At 40.6% G+C, this 22,855-nt stretch overlaps 1 protein-coding gene across 3 annotated transcripts in view; it reads right to left on the bottom strand.

The window, feature by feature from the left end:
* Positions 1-16,011: 16,011 nt before the first annotated feature.
* Positions 16,012-22,855, bottom strand: part of MSRB3 (methionine sulfoxide reductase B3) — a 170,501-nt gene continuing 163,657 nt past the window's right edge. For 2 of the 3 annotated variants that reach the window (XM_056574267.1, XM_056574266.1), the window contains exon 7: positions 16,012-17,524. In XM_056574267.1, coding sequence (XP_056430242.1) covers positions 17,369-17,524 — 156 coding nt within the window. In that variant the 3' untranslated portion in view covers positions 16,012-17,368. The remainder of the gene's footprint in view (positions 17,525-22,855) is intronic. The other variant, XM_056574268.1, reaches the window with a different exon arrangement.

Here is a 22,855-nt window from a genome sequence, read left to right as displayed (position 1 = left end):
AGATCTACAGAATAGCATGCAATGTCAGTCTGCTGTTTCCAAGGCGGCAGGATATTGTCATGCATAAAAAGAGGCATGGACTCAAGGGACAGGGACATAATACTCCCCCTTTATAAAGCATTAGTACGGCCTCACCTGGAATATGCTGTTCAGTTTTGGTCGCCTGTTCATAAAAGGGATACTGCGGAGTTGGAAAGGGTGCAGAGACGCGCGACTAAACTAATATGGGGCATGGATCATCTTAGCTATGAGGAGCGATTAAAGGAGTTACAATTGTTTAGTCTTGAGAAGAGACGTTTAAGGGGGGATATGATAAATGTATATAAGTATATTAATGGCTCATACAAAAAATATGGAGAAAAACTGTTCCAGGTTAAACCCCCCCAAAGGACGAGGGGGCACTCCCTCCGTCTGGAGAAGAAAAAGTTTAGTCTCAAGGGGCAACACGCCTTCTTTACCGTGAGGACTGTGAATTTATGGAACAGTCTACCTCAGGAACTGGTCACAGCAGGAACAATTAACAGCTTTAAAACAGGGTTAGATACATTTCTGGAACAAAATAACATTAATGCTTATGCAGAATTATAAAACTACATCCCTTATCCCCTTACACCCTTCCCTTCAACACCCTGGTTGGACTTGATGGACGTATATCTTTTTTCAACCATACTAACTATGTAACTATGTATATATTAAGAGGGCTGGACAAAGCTCATTGGTCAGCAAACCTGTAGGTTATGAACCCAGTGAACTCTGGGTACATCACATGACCTCCAAAGGTCCTTAAGCATTTTATACATTACAACTGTGTATCACGTGACCACTAAGGTCCTATACATATATTTCCTCTACATTAAATTAATATGTACACACTTTACTTAAGACGACTAGGGGTAAGCCCTACAGGAGAGCCCTATGGACATGGAGGGACTCTAGCTGTGGGGACCTTAGACAAGGGACAGGACCAGGTCCTGTACCGAGACACCACATAAACAAAAATAAATGTAAACATTTGTGGTATTACCTAGTAAACTAGTAAAATATAATTTTTATAAAACCACTTGGTCAATGAGGTAAGGAGGAAAAAATGAAAATGCAAAAATGGAAAAATCCCGGGCCCTTAACCCCTTAAGGACTCAGGGTTTTTCCGTTTTTGCACTTTCGTTTTTTCCTCCTTACCTTTTAAAAATCATAACCCTCTCAATTTTCCACCTAAAAATCCATATTATGGCTTATTTTTTGCATCACCAATTTTACTTTCCAGTGACAGTAGTCATTTTACCCAAAAATTCACGGCGAAATGGAAAAAAAAATCATTGTGCGACAAAATCGAAGAAAAAACGCCATTTTGTAAATTTTGGGGGCTTCCGTTTCTACGCAGTGCATATTTCGGTAAAAAATGACACCTTATCATTATTCTGTAGGTCCATACGGTTAAAATGATACCCTACTCATATAGGTTTGATTTTGTAGTACTTCTGGAAAAAATCATAACTACATGCAGGAAAATTTATACGTTTAAAAATGTCATCTTCTGACCCCTATAACTTTTTTATTTTTCCACGTCCAGGGCGGTATGAGGGCTCATTTTTTGCGCCGTGACCTATAGGGACCTATAACACTGCACACACTGATCTCTTGCACAGATCACTGGCGTATATTAACACGCCTGTGATCAGTGTTATCGGCGCTTGACTGCTCCTGCCTGGATCTCAGGCACGGAGCAGTCATTCGTCAATCGGACACCGAGGAGGCAGGTAAGGGCCCTCGCAGTGTCCTGTAAGCTGTTCGGGACGCCGCCATTTCACCGCGGCGATCCCGAACAGCCCGACTGACTAGCCGGTATACTTTCACTTTCGCTTTAGAAGCGGCGGTCAGCTTTGAACGCTGCTTCTAAAGGGTTAATACCGCACATTGCCGCGATCAGCGATGTGTGGTATTAGCCGCGGGTCCCGGCCGTTGATGAGCGCCGGGACCGACGCGATGTGATGCGGGGTCGCAGCTCAACCACCTAAAAATCCATATTATGGCTTATTTTTTGCATCACCAATTTTACTTTCCAGTGACAGTAGTCATTTTACCCAAAAATTCACGGCGAAATGGAAAAAAAAATCATTGTGCGACAAAATCGAAGAAAAAACGCCATTTTGTAAATTTTGGGGGCTTCCGTTTCTACGCAGTGCATATTTCGGTAAAAAATGACACCTTATCATTATTCTGTAGGTCCATACGGTTAAAATGATACCCTACTCATATAGGTTTGATTTTGTAGTACTTCTGGAAAAAATCATAACTACATGCAGGAAAATTTATACGTTTAAAAATGTCATCTTCTGACCCCTATAACTTTTTTATTTTCCACGTCCAGGGCGGTATGAGGGCTCATTTTTTGCGCCGTGACCTATAGGGACCTATAACACTGCACACACTGATCTCTTGCACAGATCACTGGCGTATATTAACACGCCTGTGATCAGTGTTATCGGCGCTTGACTGCTCCTGCCTGGATCTCAGGCACGGAGCAGTCATTCGTCAATCGGACACCGAGGAGGCAGGTAAGGGCCCTCGCAGTGTCCTGTAAGCTGTTCGGGACGCCGCCATTTCACCGCGGCGATCCCGAACAGCCCGACTGACTAGCCGGTATACTTTCACTTTCGCTTTAGAAGCGGCGGTCAGCTTTGAACGCTGCTTCTAAAGGGTTAATACCGCACATTGCCGCGATCAGCGATGTGTGGTATTAGCCGCGGGTCCCGGCCGTTGATGAGCGCCGGGACCGACGCGATGTGATGCGGGGTCGCAGCTCAACCCCACTTCATATCGCGGGAGCCGGCGCAGGACGTAAATCTACATCCTGCATCATTAAGGGGTTAAACTATGGTTTTTCTGAAACACTGCGTGAACAAAAACAGCTTGCCATTATTGACAGACATTTGAAATCTGGAGGGTTAAATGGTTTATAAAGTCATGACTTGTGATTTACCTGACTTAAGGCTGTATCCACCATCTTAACCAATTTTTTTTTTTTTAAATGTCTTCAATGCAAATAGTCATAACTATAATCACTTATCATGTACCTAAAGTTTTTATGAAGGCCTATGTTTCTCCATGGGAGGAGACTAGTCTGATTTCACAGTAACACTCACTTTTACTTTATGGCTAAGTTTCCACTTGTGTTTTTTTTTTACTGGCAGTTTTTGGAATCCTGCCACTGCAGTTTTTGAGCCAAAGTCAGAAATGGATCCATCAGGGAGGAGAAGTGTAAGTCCTTCCTTTATATGTCCTATTCTTTTTGAATACACTTCTGGCTTTGGCTCAAAAACTGCAGTGACAGTATTCCAAAAACTGCCCGAAAAAAAAACACAAGTGGAAACTTAGCCTAACACACAATCTGTGGGTTAACAATAAATAGACATTTTACTGATGTGACTACAGGATTAGAATACTCAGGGTTTGTCTGTAATCTTGTGCAATGGTTTGCATAGAAACTGTAGACACAAAACAATAGTTCTTTATGTTAATACCTATTGTCCTGTCAACAAAGTTTGCATAAATATATAATACAAGCAAAGATAAGAACATTTGTAATAGATTTTAGGCTCTTTTCGTACTGCTTTGTGACCATTGCTATATACATCCAGAAAGTTCCTGGTATAACACATGTAACCTCACAAGGCTGGGTTTCCACTTAGCAGTGTTTTAGAAAACTGACATTGCAGTTTTGGAGCCAAAGCCAGAAGAATATTCAAAAGAAATGTGAAGTATAAAGGAAAGACTTCTTCCTGCTGGATCCACTTTTGGCTTTAGGGCCGAAAACTGCAATGGTGGTTTTCAAAAAAACAAACTGCCAAATGGAAACTTAGCCTTACTAAACAGAGACCTGAAGAGCTGTAGACACACAGACGCTCTGGTGTTTTATGTTCTATCCCCAGTGTTGTATTCTGTTAAACCATCTGAACTTACCCAGTTCCCTTCGACAGCGATATCTCCAGCTTCCACCTACCTGCTTGTTCCTCCGCCTCTCATTGATAACACTGCTATGGCATAGCATTGAACAGTGTATGTAATCAGAAGATTTCATGTAATAGTCCCCTATGCGGACAAAAAAAATGGTGTTAAAATGGTGTTAATAAATGTGATTTAACCCCTTCCCTAATAAAAGTTTGATTCACCCCCCTTTTCCCATTTAAAAAAAATTTACACAAAAATAAACATAAACATATGTGGTATCACCGTGTGCGTAAATGTCTGAACTGAAAAATATAACGTTAATTAAACCGCACGGCGTATACGTAAAAATATTCCAAAGTAATTTTGTATACGCTAAAAAAAATGATAAAAGGCGATCAAAAAGTCCCTTCAAAACAAAAATGGTACAGATAAAAACTAAAGACCAGGGTGCAAAAAATGAGCCCTTATATAGCCCTGTAAGCGGAAAAATAAGAACGTTATAGGGGTCAGAAGATGACAATATTAAACATACAAATTTTGGTGCATGTAGTTATAATTTTTTAAGTAGTAAAATAAAATAAAACCTACATAAATTGGGTATCCCTGTAACCGTATGGATCTACAGAATAATAAAAAAAGGTGTCATTTTTACCTAAAAGTGCACTGCAAAGAAACTGAAGCAGCTAAAAATAACAAAATTATGTTTATTTTTTTCAATTTTGTCCCACAAATCCTTTTTTTTTTTTTTTCGCCATAGATTTTGTGGTCAAATGACTTATGTCATTACAAAGTAAAATTGGTAGCGCATAAAACAAGCCCTCATATAGGTCTGTTGGTGGAAAACTGAAAGTGTTATGAATTTTAGAAGAAGAGGAAAAAACAAAAGTGCAAAAATGGAAAAACTCTGAGTCCTTAAGGGGTTAAAGTCCCCCATGCTGCTGCTTCAGACGTTGTTAGTGGAAAAGGATCGCAGCTTTAAAATTAGTGCAGAAATGCTTCAAAAGGTTCACAAACATTATTTCCCCACTGTATATTGCTCATCCCTGAACACAGGCTAAGTTTCTACTTGTTTTATATATTTTTTAAACACCAAGAAAAACGCCAATTCTGCCGCATGGCGTTTTTTTGGCCAAAAAAACGCTCCGGCCAGATGTTAGCTGTAAATCAATGAGAAATCGCTAAATTCTTTTTCCATTTGGCTATTTCAGTTTGGTGGTGTTTTTTTTATCCTTTTGGCATTTTTTCACTTTTTTGGGGGGTTTTTCAGCTCCTTGGCGGTTTTACAAAGTCGCAGCATGTTGAGCCACTGACGTTTTTTCCCTGAAATCGTGGCGTTTTTCTCCCATAGAATTTTTTCAGGCAGTTTTTATTCTCTTTTGGACTTTAGCGATCCAATAAAGTGATAGAGATACCTTTTTTAATAAAATTTCGTAGGGTACCATTTAAAAAAAATAATAAAAAAGATACAGTAGTGATGGAAAAAATTGTATCTTATGTAGTGTGTGTGTGTTTTTCACTTTTTTTCTTAATTGTTTACATTTTTTTTAGGTAGTACTACTACTCCCAGCATGGCACACACTGTTCCATGATGGGAGTAGTAGTGCCAGGACTAATTGACAGATCACCCGTTGCGATCCTCCTGTATAATGTATAGATGCGGCCGGCCGCTCTTCTATGGTCCCCTGCACTGCCGTATATATACACATATTCATATTTCCCGCAGAGAGCTGTGATTGGCCAGATGTTTCCAGCCAATCACAGCTCTCTGTGGGAAATAGGACTATGTGCATATATACGTCAGTGCAGGGGACCATAGAAGAGCGGCCACTCACATCTTTACATTATACAGAAGGATCATAGCGGGTGTCAGGAGTGATCTTTCCTTAACTGCAGGTACTATTACTCCCAACATGGAGCACACTCTGCTCCATGCTGGGAGCTGTAGTACCTGCATTAATAGACAGATTGCAACAGGTGTCAGAAGTTACACTCGCTGCGATCTGTCTATTAATGCAGGTACTACAGCTCCCAGCATGGAGCAGAGTGTGCTCCATGTTGGGAGTAGTAGTACCTGCAGGTAAGAACAGATCACAGCAGGTATCACTACTGACACCCGCTGCGATCGTCCTGTCTATAGCAGAGATGCGGAGTGGCTCTATACAACGCTGACATCTCTGCACTATACTCCGGCCGGCCACTCATTCATATTACCCTCAGAGCTGTGATTGGCTGCAACCATCCGGCCAATCCCCACTCTGGGCGGAAAATATGAATGAGTGATGTTCTATTCACATCACTGGCCGGAGTACAAAGCAGAGATGCCAGCGACGTATACAGCCGCTCCACATCTCTGCTATATTATGGACGATTGCAACGGGTGTCACGACTGATACCGGGGCGATATGTCTATTATTACAGGTACCACTACTCCCATCATGGAACAGTCTGTTCCATGCTGGGAGTAGTAGTACTACCTAAAAAATTTAAACAATAGAGAAAAAAAGTGAAACACACACACTTTATTAAAAAATTATAAAAATTTTGTTATAAAAAAATGTACATTTCGTTAAATAAAAATTTTTCCATCACTACTGCATCCTTTTTTTTTTTGGGTATACAACAAATTTTTGGTACAAAAAAAAAACTACCAAGGTGCCAAAAATGCAATTTCTAATAAAGAAGGAGTGGGCTCAACCTCTTATTGTGAACTGGGTGCTATCTATGCCCGTCATTCGAATACAAAGTTAAAGAAAGCCCAGCAGAAAACTGATTGCGCACCAGAAAATACGAAAAATCTACTTTGTTGTACAAAAAATAGCCACATACAGTTTAGAACCACTTAAAAAGGGGGTCTATACCACTACTGACCACCCACAAGCCATTGAGAGGGACCCTAGACCTAATCTAGGAATCCCCCCTCCCCCCAAAAAAAGAGGACACCCGACTGTTCTCAGATAATAAAGTGCAATACTTTCACTCTGATAGCCAGCCCCTAATCAAAGTTGTATAATATACAGTTAGCAGCTATTCAGTAAATATCAAAATACACAGCATATCAGAAGGTAAGCACAGAAGGTAATGACACTTCATAAGAAATACTCAGAATACCAGGCAATGTATGCAGGGCTGCACAACCATTTTGTGACCTTTTGAGCATGCAAAAGCAATCATGTAGTGAAAGGAACAGATAAAATACGTCACGCTGTCATGCAGAGGGCGGGTGTCCCCCCAAAAAACCTAGGTTCCCACGCGTTCCGTCACTCTTGGTGATTTCCTCAGGGGAACCCCTTTTTAAACTGTATGTGGCTATTTTTTGGACAATAAAGTCGATTTTTCGTATTTTCTGGTGTGCTATCAGTTTTCTGCTGGTCTTTCTTTAACTTTGTAAAAAATGCAATTTCCACACAAATGAAAAAATGCCAGAAAAAAAACGCCAGATGCAGGAAATTGCACTGCTGTTTTTTCAGGCGTTTTTTTCAAACCAAAAAACGCAGGACAAAAAACCAAGTAGAAACTGGAGTAAATGAAGTGTAATTCACACCGAAAAATTTACGGGCGGAAAAAAGAATTTTATTTTTGCGGGGAATTCGCGCGGAATTGCACGGCAATTGAGCGCGGAAATGGGGGAGAAAGAAGTGAAGGGTTTTTCAGCCATTCCCGCGCAAATTGCGCGTGAATTCCGCGCAAATTGCGCACCAATTGCGCGCAAATTCCGCGCGAAAATGATGTCAGGCTGCATTTTTTTTTACCATTGACTTCAATTGATTTCTGCTAGCGGATTTCGCTTGAAGAATGAACATGTTCTTTCTTCAAGCGGAACGGAATTCAGCGTCGGAATTCCGCTAGCAGAATTTCGGCAGTGTGAACAGGACAGCGGAAAAAACATTAAAGTCAATGGGCAGAGGAGATGTGCATTAATTTGGGGCGGAGAATTCAAGAGGAATTACTCAAGTATATTCCTCTTAAATTACTCCGTGTGAACGCAGCCTTAGAGGGAGATTTACCAAAACCTGTGTAGAGGAAGTGGTACAGTTGCCCATAGCAACCAATCAGATCGCTTCTTTCATTTTTTACAGGCTTCTTTGAAAACGAAGGAAGAAATCTGATTGGTTGCTATGGGCAACTGTACCACTTCCTCTACACAGGTTTTGATAAATTTCCCCCTTATATCCTGAAATATTTAGTACTTACTACCAAACAATAGAAATCAGGATTTTGTCAGCATGGCTATCTTTTATACTTTGTACAGCTCACTTTGCGCTTTTCTCTCACAGTCTATAATAATTTATGGCAAAAAAGTCAACATTGTAAGAAAACCAGATGTTGCATTTTCTCAGGGCTTATTTGGTGATTCAGTGGGAATGAAAGGACACAGCTGAGCTGGAATCAGCAGGTGTGCGTGTAAAGTACTAAACTATAGCCAATATATGAATTAGAATAAATGCCACTTTAACATCCCCACATCCACACATTGCATATGCACAGGGAGTAACCTATGCAATGACTGGAAACGACTTTCCTGTTGTACCCTGGGTGCAGCTGCTAAAATTTGTACTTAGAAACAAACATGGTTCTTTACTATTATATTCCAAATTTCCTGAGTAACAGCTGTACATTAAAATGATGGTGTAAGTGCCACATTTCATCCAAACTTTTTACGATCACACATGGAGAACATCTTTATTTACAGTAATGCTTTATTCTGGGAGGTGCCTGGGCACGATGTTTGGGATCAATGGAACTTTTATTATACAGCAGGTAACTAAAAGACACATCAGTAACTCTATAGTTTTAACCACTTTAACCACTCCGGTGGAAAACTATATTTTTTTCTAATCAACTGGTAGCAGAAAGTTATACAGTAACCCCCCGACCTACGATGGCCCCGACATATGATAAAATCGACATACGATGGCCTCTCAGAGGCCATCGCATGTCGATGTCAGCATTGACATACGATGCTTTTATATGTCGGGGCCATCGCATTGACTGCTATCCGACAGCGCAAAATGCTTGAGCTGCTGTCGGATAGCAGTTTAAGCATCCCGGGCAGGTTCACTTACCTATTCCCGCTGCTCCGGGTCCACTTCGCGATCCTCCGGTGTCTTGCGCATCTTCTCCAGGGTCCGGGCCTCGCTTTCCGGCGTCGTTCTTACGTCACTACGCACGCCGCGCCGGCGCAGCAGTGTAATAACGTCACCAGAAAGCGAGCCCCGGACCATGCAGAAGATGCGGAAGAAGCCGGAGGATCCCGAAGAAGACACCGGAGCAGCGGGACAGCATCGGGAGCCCCTGGGACAGCATCGGAAGCGGTGAGGACCTGGTCCGGAGCGACGGGGACAGGTGAGTACAGCTTCCTATACTTTACATTGCACGGATCCCTCAACATATGATGGATTCGACAAACGATGGGTCGTTTGGAACGAATTACCATCGTATGTTGAGGGACCACTGTACAGATTTGTAAATTACCTCACTTTAAAAATCTTAATCCTTCCAGAACTTATCAGCTGCTATATGTTCCAAAGAAAGTTGTATAGTATTTTTCTGTGTGACCACAGTGCTCTCTGCTGACAACTCTGTCCATGTCAGGAACTGTCCAGAACAGGAGAGGTATGCTATGGGATTTGCTCCTACTCTGGACAGTTCCTGACATGGACAGAGGTGTCAGCAGAGGTGTTTGACAGACTTTTGGAACAGTGGACTGTGCAAATGAAAAATAAAATTTTTCATTTTCACAGACCACTGCTCCAAAAATCTGTCAGACACCTGTGGGGCATAAATGCTCACTGCACCCCTTATTACATTCTGTGAGGGGTGTAGTTCCAAAATGGGGTCACATGTGGGGGGGGGGTTCCACCATTCTAACACCATGGGGGCTTTGTAAACGCACATGGCCTTCAATTCCAGCCAAACTCTCTCTCCAAAAGCCCAATGGCGCTCCTTCTCTTCTGAGCATTGTAGTGCGCCAGCAGAGCACTTTACATCCACATATGGGGTATTTATATACTCAGAAGAAATTGTGTTACAAATTTTGGGGGGATTTTTTCCTATTACCCCTTGGGATAACACCACCATTTTAGAGAAAAAACTAAAAATTTTAATTTTCAACAAAAATTCTTCAAACACCTGTGGGTAGTTCAGGCTCACTATACCCCTTGTTACGTTCCTTAAGGGGTGTAGTTTCCAAAATGGGGTCACATGTGGGTGTTTGTTTTTTTGTGTGTTTATGTCAGAACCACTGTATTGATCAGTCTCCCCCGTGCACATCACCTCAAATGTAAATGGCGCTCTCACTCCTGAGCCCTGCTGTGCACCCACAGAGCATTTTACTTCCACATATGGGGTATTTCCGTACTCAGGAGAAATTGTGTTACAAATTTTGTGGGTCTTTTATTCTCCTTTTACCTCTTGTCAAAATGAAAAGTATGGGGCAACACCAGCAAGTTAGTGTAAAAGATTAAAAAAAAAATTACACTAACATGCTGGAGTAGACCCCAACTTTACCTTTTCATAAGGGGTAAAAGGAGAAAAAGCCCCCCAAAATTTGTTAGGCAATTTCTCCAGAGTAAGGAAATACCCCATATGTGGCACTAAACTGTTGCCTTGAAATACGACAGGGCTCTGAAGTGAGAGAGCACCATGCACATTTGAGGCCTAAATTAGGGATTTGCATAGAGGTGGACATAGGGGTATTCTACGCCAGTGATTCCCAAACAGATTGCCTCCAGCTGTTGCAAAACTCCCAGCATGCCTGGACAGTCAATGGCTGTCCGGCAATACTGGGAGTTGTTGTTTTGCAACAGCTGGAGGCTGTTTTGGAAACAGTGCCGTACCAGATGTTTTTTATTTTTATGTAGGGGTATGTGTATATGTAGTGTTTTACCCTTTATTTTGTGTTGGTGTAGTGTAGCGAATTTACCTCTGGGAGTTCGAGCAGCAGGGGAAAATTTGCTGCATCCTAAACTTGCAGCGAGAAACTCACTGTAAACCCCTGCCCATGTGACTGTACATTCACATGCAAACCTCCAGCTGTTGCAAAACTACAACTCCCAGCATGCAGTGATAGCAGAAGGGCATGCTGGGACTTGTAGTTATGCAACAGCTGGAGGCATACTACTACAACTTACAGCATGTCCTTTAGCTGTCTCTGCATGCTGGGGGTTGTAGTTATGCAACAGCTGGAGGCACACTGGTAGTAAAACACTGATAGTTTGTTACTTAACTCAGTGTTTGCCAACCCGTATGCCTCCAGAACTACAACTTCCAGCATGTATGGTCTGTCAGTGCATGCTGGGAGTTATAGTTTTGCAACAGCTGGAGGTACACAGGTTGGGAAACACTGAGTTAGACAATGTTTCTCAACCAGTGTGCCTCCAGTTGTTGCAAAACTACAACTCCCAGCATGCCCAGACAGCTGAAGGGCATGCTGGGGGTTGTAGCTTTGCAACAACTGGAGGAGAACAGTTTGGAGACCCCCTGTGCAGTGGTGTCCAAACTGTAGCCCTCCATATGTTGCAAAACTTCAACTCCAAGCATGCCCAGACTGCCCAAGCATACTTTGAGTTGCAGAACTACAACTCCCAGCATTCCTGGACTGTCTGAGCATGCTGAGAGTTGTATTTTTACAACATCTGGAAGAGCACAGATTGGAGACCACTGCACAGTGGTCTCCAAACTGTGGCCCTTCAGTTGTTGCAAAACTACAACTCCCAGCATGCCAAAGGCTGTCTGGGCATGCTGGGAGTTGTAGTTTTCAAACTCCTAAAAGCAGCAGTGAAGATCACTTTACAGCGATCTTCACTGCTGTCTCTGCATCCTCCACCTGCCTGCCGCCTATCCCCGGTCCATGCTGCCATCGCCGGACCTGCGTTATGTCCCCACCGCAGCTGTCATCTTCCCTCCGCTCTGTCTGGACTTCTAGGGGCAGGCCGAGCGGGGGATCTGAACTTTCACCCCCAGTAAGCTGAGACACTGTGATTGGTCCACAGGGACCAATCACAGTGATTGCTGGCCAGACCCATCCACATATGTTCCTGGGGGGGCTTGCAGAAGTTGTCCCCCGTTGGTAACAGCGGGACTTCTGCCAGTTAACCCATGCGATGCTGCTCATCGCCGGGTTAACTGAATGACTTATATAAACGTCATGATCCGCGAATGCCTCATTCACTGCTTCACCCCTCTGTGACTGATATACAGGCCTGCGGCACATGCGCTGTCGCTTAGTATTACAGCACGGGAGAGATGTGCTTTTTTACTGTTCCCGACTGCACGATAGTCATTTTTATGAAGATAGAGCAGTGTTTCTCAAGTACCCCAAACAGGGAGTCCTCAAGTACCCCCAACTGGTCATATTTTCAGGATTTTGTTAGTCTTTCACAGGTGATATAATTCTGGTCAGTGAATCAGGCATCACCACAATTATATCACCTGTGAAAGACTAAGGAAATCCTGAAAACATGACCTGTTGGGGGGACCTGAGGACCGCACTTGAGAAACAGTGAGATAGAGAAACGGAATAAGCAGCCAAAGGTATGGCTGCATTACACATTTGTAACAGCTGTGCTTTATAAAGGCTAATGCGACTATGCCAATCATTGCCCCAGATAAACATCCAATAAGCAATTTGGAATTGTTTTTTCATCTGGCTTCTTTAGTATAAGTGGCAGAATTTGCAGTGGACATATAAATTACAGAAATTAAACCATATTTTTAAGTGTGCACAACCTGTATAAAATGTGTATTTTTTTTATAATGTAAACCAATGGGAAGTTGATTCTGCTCTATGGTATACAGCATACTCTATTTAGGCATCTATTTAACAGACACATTTGTATTCTTTTTCATGAGTATAAAACGTATACATTAAACACAAACACAAATACGCAGTGTAAACCCAAATTATCACCTCTTACATGTATGATTGCTAGAGCTAAGTGCTGGGGTTCCCACTTATGAAAACAGAGCCCCCAAGTGGGAATAAAGCAGTAGTATGTTATCATGTTTTACCTTTAACTAAAGCTTTGGAAAGTAATAAACAGAAAGATGCAGCTGAGGAGTTGTATAGTAGGTTAAATGTGTGCCTATTTGCTGCAGATTTTTAGCATACATATCCGGCAGCGATGAGGAGAAATGTCCTAAACAGTCTAGCAAATTGAGACAAATATGCCATGTCAGGGTTCTAATGAATTTGCCCCTCTTGCAGTGAGCAGAGGTGTTTAATGGAGGACCACTTACTAACCGGCAGAATCAATTACGACTGGATATATAACACAATACTTCCTGGATGGCACATTAGCTTAATAGCTAGCATGATTCCCTTTCAAGCATCTCTAGGTAACTTTTTCTCCCAATATTGTCAAGCTTAGGGCTTTTCTTGCCATAAGGCACCCATGAACCTGTGCCTAAGGAAGAAGTGGTAAGAAACAAAAACACTGTGAGTCAAAAAAGCCAGATAATTTAGATGTGGCTACTGCTGCCAAGCTGCAGCCTTTTTTAAACCACATGGGTCAGAACAGATGCCAATTTAACCTGTAGATTTGCAGCCACATCTGCTTATTATGTTGTGGATTTGTAATCGATTTCACCACGTTAGGCATATAAGGGCGATGTCCACAATGAATTTGCAACAACATCCAAATGTAATACATGCAGTTTTTGCTGTGTACAGTGGTCCCTCAAGTTACAATATTAATTGGTTCCAGGATGACCATTGTATGTTGAAACCATTGTATGTTGAGACCAGAACTCTATGGAAACCTGGCAATTGGTTCTGAAGCCCCAAAATATTATATAGATAAAGCAAGTCCTTATATATAAAAGTGAGAAAGAGCTGCTGGGAGCTGTAAATCACTGTCTATGTAGAGGACAGGAGCTTCTTCAGGGTCCTGGACAGTACACTCAATGTCCTAAAAAAGTAAAATGGAGCTGACCTTACTTGGTGTCCAAAGGAGCAGGTAACTGTGGCACAGGTAAAGAGTAGTACAGAGCATGTAATACCTTCCTGTACTGTAGGGGGCGCTACCAGACAGCCAGTCAGTGCATGCACTTCAGTAATACAGGTGTTGTACCAGTGAATGCCCATTCTAATTGGTCAGTTCTTCCAGCCATTGATATGTTTCACAGATCTGGACTGTCCATAGCATTGTATGTTGAGTCTGGTTTCAAGTTACTATGGTCCAGAAAAGACCATTGTATGTTGAAAGCATTATATGTTGAGGCCATTGTAAGTTGAGGGATCACTGTACTTACAGGTCTAACATGTCAGCATGAAAAATTTTGAAACACACACTATAAATACGATTGCACAATCATCATTGATAAAAGATGTGAATAAAAATCTCTCTGCTCAAGAGAGAGATTTCACAGCAGAGGATCAGCATGCTTAAAGGGGTACTCTGCCTATAACATCTTATTGCCTATCCAAAGGATAGGGGATAAGATGTCAGATCACCGGGGTCCCGCTGGGAACCCCCGGGATCTCGGCTATGGCACCCCACTATCATTACTGCACAGAGCAGACTCGCTCCATGCGTAATGACGGGCAATACAGGGGCCGGAGCATCGTTATGTTACGGCTCCGCCCCCTCGTGACGTAACAACCCGCCCCCTCAATACAAGTCTATGGGCGGGGGTGTGGCGGCCATCACGCCCCCTCCCATAGACTTGCATTAAGGGGGCGGGCTGTGACATCACAAGGGGCGGGGCTGTGACGTCACGATGCTCCAGCCCCTGTATCGCTGGTCATTACGCACAGAGTGAGTCTGCTCTGTGCAGCAATGATAGCGGGGTGCCATAGCAGAGATCCTGGTGGGGTCCCCGGCGATGTGACACCTTATCCCCTATCCTTTAGGGGTGGAGTACCCCTTTAAGAAGGGAATTTACTCTGAGGATCCAGGCCAGACGTCACAGTGCACTGTGGGCTTGGGAATGCCATGACTGCACCAAACTACTTAATTTGCGTAATCACAGAATAACTAGAATAACAAATATACACATTAGGAACTGGTAAATTCCATTGTCGTCAGCATCACCCGCACAATAAAAACAAAAACAATGCAGTTAATGCTGATAACAGATTCCCTTTAAAGGTTTTCTCTGCCACTGGAAAAAGGTCATTTTTCACAGACACTGTAATCTATGTGTTGTCTGGTATAAGAAGTTCCTGAAGTGCTATCATATGTCTATGCTTTGCTGTTATATTAATTCTCTAACGTGAGATACAGTACATTTCAGACATGAGATGTAGAGACTATGCTTTCAATACATTTCAATTCTACACATATTCATATAATGGTACATACATGATGGTGAATACTAAACTTTATTTTAAATTCTAAGAAATATATAATTGCAATAGCCAACATATTTTGTAATTGTAATAGATATAGAGATATATAGTGTTAAAGGGGTATTCCAGAAAAAAAATACATTTTTTTTAAATCAATTGGCTCAAGAAAGTTAAACAGATTTGTAAATTACTTCTATTAAAAAAATCTTAAAGGGGTACTCCGGTGAAAACATTTTTTCTTTTAAATCAACTGGTCGCAGAAAGTTAAACATATTTGTAAATTACCTCTCTAAAAAAATCTTAATCCTTCCAGTACTTATTAGCTGCTGAATGCTACAGAGGAAATTCCTTTATTTTTGGAACACTGATGACATCATGAGCTCTCTGTCCATTTTAGCAACCATGCATAGTAGATGCACAGCAGATGCATAGCAGATGTATTCTAAGTGAAGCATGGTGGCTCAGTGGTTAGCACTGCTGCCTTGCAGTGCTGGGGACTTGGGTTCAAATCCCACTAAGGACAACAATAAATAAAGCGTTATTATTGTTATAATAACATCAGCAGAGAGAACTGTGCTCGTGATGTCATCAGAGAGCATTCCAAAAAGAAAAGAATTTCCTCTGTAGTATTCAGCAGCTAATAAGTACAGGAAGGATTAAGATTTTTTAATAGAAGTAATTTACAAATATGTTTAACATTCTGCCACCAGTTGATTTAAAAGAAAAAAGGTTTTCACCGGAGTACCACTTTAATCCTTCCAATAATTATCAGCTGCTGAAGTTGAGTTGTTCTTTTCTGTCTGGTAACAGTGCTCTCTGCTGACATCTCTGCTTGTGTCTGGAATTGCACAGAGTAGAAGAGGTTTGCTATGGGGATTTGCTTCTACTCTGGACAGTTCCCGAGACAGGTTTCATCAGAGAGCACTTAGACAGAAAAGAACAACTCAACTTCAGCAGCTCATAAGTACTGAAAGGATTAAGATTTTTTAATAGACTAGTACAACTCGTTTATGCAAAAAATATGACAGGGAAGCTTTAACTTTATCAGAAAATAATATATTATTGTAATTGCGTAACAAATCAAATATACACTTTTGTATTTTATAAGTTTATTTGTACACAGATGACTGTATAGGGCATTTTTTTTTTAATTCATTTATGTAAACAGAAAGTATGAAAAAAAAATAAACTTAAAACAATAATGTAAAGACAATACTAACAAAACCTGTTGAGAACTCCTTAAAGGACAACTGCAGCGGTGTGACACTTATCCCCTATCCACAGGATAGGGGATAAGGGTTTGATTGCAGGGGGTCCGACCGCTGGGACCCCCCCTCGATCTCCCTAACGGGGGACCGCCATTAGCGCTCATGGTGAGCACTAAGGCGCGTAGCGTTGACCTAGAGGTCGACGGTGACACCCCGTCTCCTCCCCGTATGTATGGAGGAGGCGTGCCGGCTGCAACGTCATGCTGCGGCCGACACACCCCCTGCACGGGACAGCCGCGGCCCCATACAGGAGATCACAGGGGGTCCCAGCGGTCGGACCGCCCGCAATCAAACACTTAACCCCTATTTTGTGGATAGGGGATAAGTGTTAATCACGCTGCAGATGTCCTTTAATCTTGCAGCTCTTATTTTATTTTTGTAAACTCCATAGAAAACAAATATAAAAGGTTTAATGTTGCCAACATTTCAGCGTCCTTCTTTCCACTGTTTTTATTTTTCCATTTTCTTCTGAATGTACACATAAACGACACACTATAGTGTACCCATTCCGTACCATTAAGCTGTATAACACACCAAAATACTGCTTGTTAACATTGTTCACATAAGGAAAGAGGAGAAATAGGGCCCAGATATAAACAGTGTTATTCTGTCTCTTCATAAAATTGGAATTCATAATTTATGTTAAATGTACCTTACTAAGTTATGTATATAGAAGTAACAGCATTGCAAATAAATACATTTTGAATAATAATTCTTTGGAAGAGCATAAACATGACCGCAGCTATACAATATGGAAATAGTGAATGTACAGTGAGTATTATATTCTGGAAAACAATTCAGAAAATGCATAGTCCAGAGAATGGCTGTTAAATGTTACATTTTTATAAGATTTTACTTTGTTTTAAAATTCAGTCTTTCCAGGTGGATCTAAGGAACTACTTCCTTCAGCTCCACCTGACTCTTCTGGTATGAAGTTCAATGATGCAGAATTTATACAGTATCTTTTACCAGTTGGACGTGGACCATCATCAAAAACATGACCGAGATGAGCACCACACTAAAATGAGAAAACATTTAACATTAAATAGGCACTTTCAGATCCAAAAATGTTGTTATTGATGGAATTAAAGATCTTTTATAATAAGGTTGTTTAACATTTTTTGAATATATAATAAAGAAAACTGCTCCTGAAAATCTTACCACTAGGGGTCCCCATACCTACTGGGACACTAAGCAGACCTGCAGCAGCATCAGGCTTGTCCATAAGTCATGGACAAGAGATGACTCATGGACAAGGCCCCTCCTACCACCACAAGGGAGCAATACGCCCCCTTTCCAGTTGATTTATTTTTTTAGTTCAAAGATGGCAACCTTAGTAACTTAAAAGTGAGCAATGCAAAAACAGAAGCATTTAACAGCTCGCTTCCTGGCTGCTGAGGTTCAGCACCTCTCAGAGCAGTTTCCTTTTGTATGGCAGAAGCAAAGCATCACATATTTGGGGTGTCCATTCCTTCCAACCTTTCTAAACTGGGTTCTTTAAATTATCTCAAATAGAGATCTTAAATCTTATGATGAATGTTTTTTTGGGGGGGAGTTAACTTCCGTCCATGTATTAGTATGAAGATGTAGAAGGGGACACTGTACTCAAGTCTGGTCTTGGGTATTTCTATATACGAATACGTATATATAATCTCAGTCAGAATAATAGTTAAAAATATATGACATTTATTTATAATCAATATACATGTATGTAGTAGGCACAGGGCCCTTGCAGACATGCTGAGGAGATGATAAATTTATAGTATATAGAGCATTAAAGAGTATTTATAAAATATATTAAAAATTAATATAAAAAGGTGAATATAAAAGAACATATACACCTTATAATATGCAATGTTAAACTGGCCAATATATCTTTTGTTTTCACAGATTTAGTATAGCTCATGGTAGGGGGGGATAGTCAGCAATAGTTTTAAAATGCCCCAAAAGTATTTTCCACAGTATAATTGTATTATACAAGTCCGGTAAGTGCTATGCACTAATGTCTTAGATTCCTGTGGAGGTGAATAGTTAAATGGTTTAGATATTATGTATCATGAAAATCTTCCTTTTATGTAGATAGTAAGTATACACTGCATCAACTGTGTTTCACACCGCTCCGGACGGCGTCCCACGGCGCTCTCACACTTACCCGCTGCGGCTTTCCGTTTGGACACCTGGCCGCTGCTGCGGGTCGTCAGCGCCTGTATGCCTGGGGAGAGAGAGGTCTGGGGGCAGCAGTGAGAGGGATCTTGCGGAGAGGCAGTGGCGTGCTGCAAGGGAAACAGCGGCATCTCCCACGTGTGGTGAGCATGCTGAGACTTGTAGTTGCTGAAGTTGTAAGTGAACTTAGATATATGGCCATATAACAATCAATGTTATGTCTATATATCACTGTATATTGTAGGCTAGATGCATTTCGAGATTTCTCTTTTTCAATAGAATTGTTTGACTGAGATGCTGAGGTTGTATTTATGGCACACATTTGTGTTTGAATGGTTGGATCTCTGATTTAGGTGTGTGTGTGAAACTCCAGACTGGCTTCACTATGTCCAGGTGCCTAGAGGTGAGTCTTGGTAGTACATAGACATTGAAGCAAAGGAACATAGAAAAAATAAATGTGTGTGTATATATATATATATATATATATATATATATATATATATTGAAGCACAAGTGTGTGTTTAAAAATTGTGATATATTGCATATATAAAGATGAACATGTGCAAAGATGAGGTATCATGCTGATAGATAGATCAAAATAAAATAATTTAAAAAGTATATATATATATATATATATATATATATATATATATATGAAAATGGGAATGGAAATAACCTAACCTCCCCTAATAATATATAAGCACCACACCAACAATACATTAAAGGGGTATTCCAGGAAAAAAATAGAATTAAACTATTTATAGTTATTACATGTATTCACAATATATGACTTAAAGGGGTTATCCAGGAAAAAACTTTTTTTATATATCAACTGGCTCCAGAAAGTTAAACAGATTTGTAAATGACTTCTATTAAAAAATCTTACTCCTTTCAGTACTTATGAGCTTCTGAAGTTAAGGCTGTTCTTTTCTGTCTAAGTGCTCTCTGATGACACGTGTCTCGGGAGCCGCCCAGTTTAGAAGAGGTTTGCTATGGGGATTTGCTTCTAAACTGGGCGGTTCCCGAGACACGTGTCATCAGAGAGCACTTGGACAGAAAAGAACAACCTTAACTTCAGAAGCTCATAAGTACTGAAAGGATTAAGATTTTTTAATAGAAGTCATTTACAAATCTGTTTAACTTTCTGGAGCCAGTTGATATTTTAAAAATAAGTTTTTTCCTGGATAACCCCTTTTAGTCATATATTGTGAATACATGTAATAACTATAAATAGTTTAATGAACATGAAGTTCTTTTGTCTGAATATGCAATATGATTATTAGGTTTTTAAATGTTTGTATATATCATTATATACCTAGACATATACCAGGTACACAAAAAATATTTTTCAATTTTGAACCATTTAATCAACTGTGTGTGTGTATATATATATATATATATATATATATATATATGTGTGTGTGTGTGTGTGTGTGTGTGTGTGTATATGTATATACATATACAGTACAGACCAAAAGTTTGGACACACCTTCTCATTCAGAGTTTTCTTTATTTTCATGACTATGAAAATTGTAGATTCACATTGAAGGCATTAAAACTATGAATTAACACATGTGGAATTATATACATAACAAAGAAGTGTGAAACAACTGAAAATATGTCATATTCTAGGTTCTTCAAAGTAGCCACCTTTTGCTTTGATTACTGCTTTGCACACTCTTGGCATTCTCTTGTTGAGATTCAAGAGGTAGTCACCTGAAATGGTTTTTACTTCACAGGTGTGCTGGTGTGGAGGAGGAGGTGTGATGGTACGGGGGTGCTTTGCTGCTGACACTGTTGGGGATTTATTCAAAATTGAAGGCATACTGAACCAGCATGGCTACCACAGCATCTTGCAGCGGCATGCTATTCCTTCCGGTTTGCGTTTAGTTGGACCATCATTTATTTTTCAACAGGACAATGACCCCAAACACACCTCCAGGCTGTGTAAGGACTATTTGACCAAGAAGGAGAGTGATGGGGTGCTGCGCCAGATGACCTGGCCTCCACAGTCACCGGACCTGAACCCAATCGAGATGGTTTGGGGTGAGCTGGACCGCAGAGTGAAGGCAAAAAGGGCCAACAAGTGCTAAGCATCTCTGGGAACTCCTTCAAGACTGTTGAAAGACCATTTCAGGTGACTACCTCTTGAAGCTCATCAAGAGAATGCCAAGAGTGTGCAAAGCAGTAATCAAAGCAAAAGGTGGCTAGAACCTGGAATATGACATATTTTCACACTTTTTTGTTATGTATATAATTCCACATGTGTTTATTCATAGTTTTGATGCCTTCAGTGTGAATCTACAATTTTCATAGTCATGAAAATAAAGAAAACTCTGAATGAGAAGGTATGCCTAAACTTTTGGTCTGTACTGTATATGTATATATATATATATAGAAGAAAAAATCTTGTCCACAGCACCAAAGTTCATGAAAAAATGTGTGTTTTATTCCATAAAAGGTGTCAATACAACAGCGACGTTTCAGTCAGCTCAACCTGACCTTTCTCAAGCATCTCAAGAAAGATGATCCCCTAACCAATGATCCAGGAGCTGCGTGCACCCCCCTACGATATTTTTTCTTCCATTGGCTGTGCTGTTCTTCTTCTACTACTATATATATATATATATATATATATATATATATATTTATATATGTATTCTTCTGAAGATACATCAGCTCTATGGATCTATCGTGCATAATAATTTATTCTATCCTATTGTACTGTATTGTATTTGCATCACTATTTATTTTTATTTCCAAATTTGGCCGCCAAATTTGCAAGCTAAGTACCTCACTGTTTCATTATTTCATATTTTCATTTGTTGCACTACAGCTGTATAGCTTTTCATGTTTTATCTATATACTCATGTTTCATCTATATACTCATTTTTTATCTATATCTTTGTGCTAGCAGTGTGCTGCTGTATTCTTCTGTTGCTGTATATTTAGCCCAGCAGCCTGCACCTGTAAGCCAGGTCCATATAATAGTTTGGAATATATAGTGCTGGCCAACTTATTCTTTGTTTGTATTACACATACAGGGGAGTGGCTACCTCCATGTTGGCTCTTGCACCCCACCCACCTCTATCAGGTGTATATAAGGTGTCTTGGATGTTTCAGATCCTGCAGTGCCTGCTGAACTGTTCACACAGAGGCATATTCATAGTGTAGGTTCCGTCCCAAAATGAGGTCACCTTACCGTGGTGGGGCGGTCCAAGCTATTTGGCTGCCAAATTTGCAAGCTAAGTACCTCACTGTTTTCATATTTTCATTTGTTGCACTACAGCTGTATAGCTTTTCATGTTTTATCTATATACTCATGTTTCATCTATATACTCATTTTTTATCTATATCTTTGTGCTAGCAGTGTGCTGCTGTATTCTCCTGTTGCTATATATGTATATATATTTTTATCTTTTTTTATCTATTTTTTTTATCTATTTATCAGCATGATACCTCATCTTTGCACATGATCATCTTTATATATACAATATATCACTATTTTTAAAACACACTTTTGATTCAATATATATATATATATATATATATATATATATATATATATATATTTATATACATTTATTTTTTCTATGTTCCCTTGCTTCAATGTAGATGTACTACCAAGACTCGCCTCTAGGCACCTGGACATAATGAAGCCAGTCTGGAGTTTCACACACACCTAAATCAGAGATCAAATCAATCAGAGATCCAACCATTCAAACACAAATGTGTGCCATAAATAGAACCTCAGCATCTCAGTCAAACAATTCTATTGAAAAAAGAGATTGAGTAAAATCTCAAAACGCGTCTAGCCTACAGCGATATATAGACATTGCATTGATTGTTATACGGCCATATATCTAAGTTCACTTACAACTTTAGCAACTACAAGTCTCAGCATGCTCACCACACATGGGAGACGCCGCTGTTTCCCTTGTAGCACGCCACTGCCTCTCCGCAAGATCCATTTCACGGCTGCCACCAGACCTCTCCCTCCACAGGCATACAGGCCCACAGAAGTAGCAGCAGGCAGGCTTCCAAACTGAAAGCCACATTGGGTAAGTGTGAGACATTAGTGCATAGCACTTACCGGACTTGTATAATACAACTATACTATGGAAAATACTTCTGGGGTATTTAAAAACTATTGCTGAATATCCCCCCCTACCACTAACTATGCTAA

The sequence above is a fragment of the Hyla sarda genome, chromosome 4 (genome assembly GCF_029499605.1).
Source record: "Hyla sarda isolate aHylSar1 chromosome 4, aHylSar1.hap1, whole genome shotgun sequence".
NCBI lineage: Eukaryota > Metazoa > Chordata > Amphibia > Anura > Hylidae > Hyla > Hyla sarda.
This window is presented reverse-complemented; position numbering and strand designations above follow the sequence as displayed.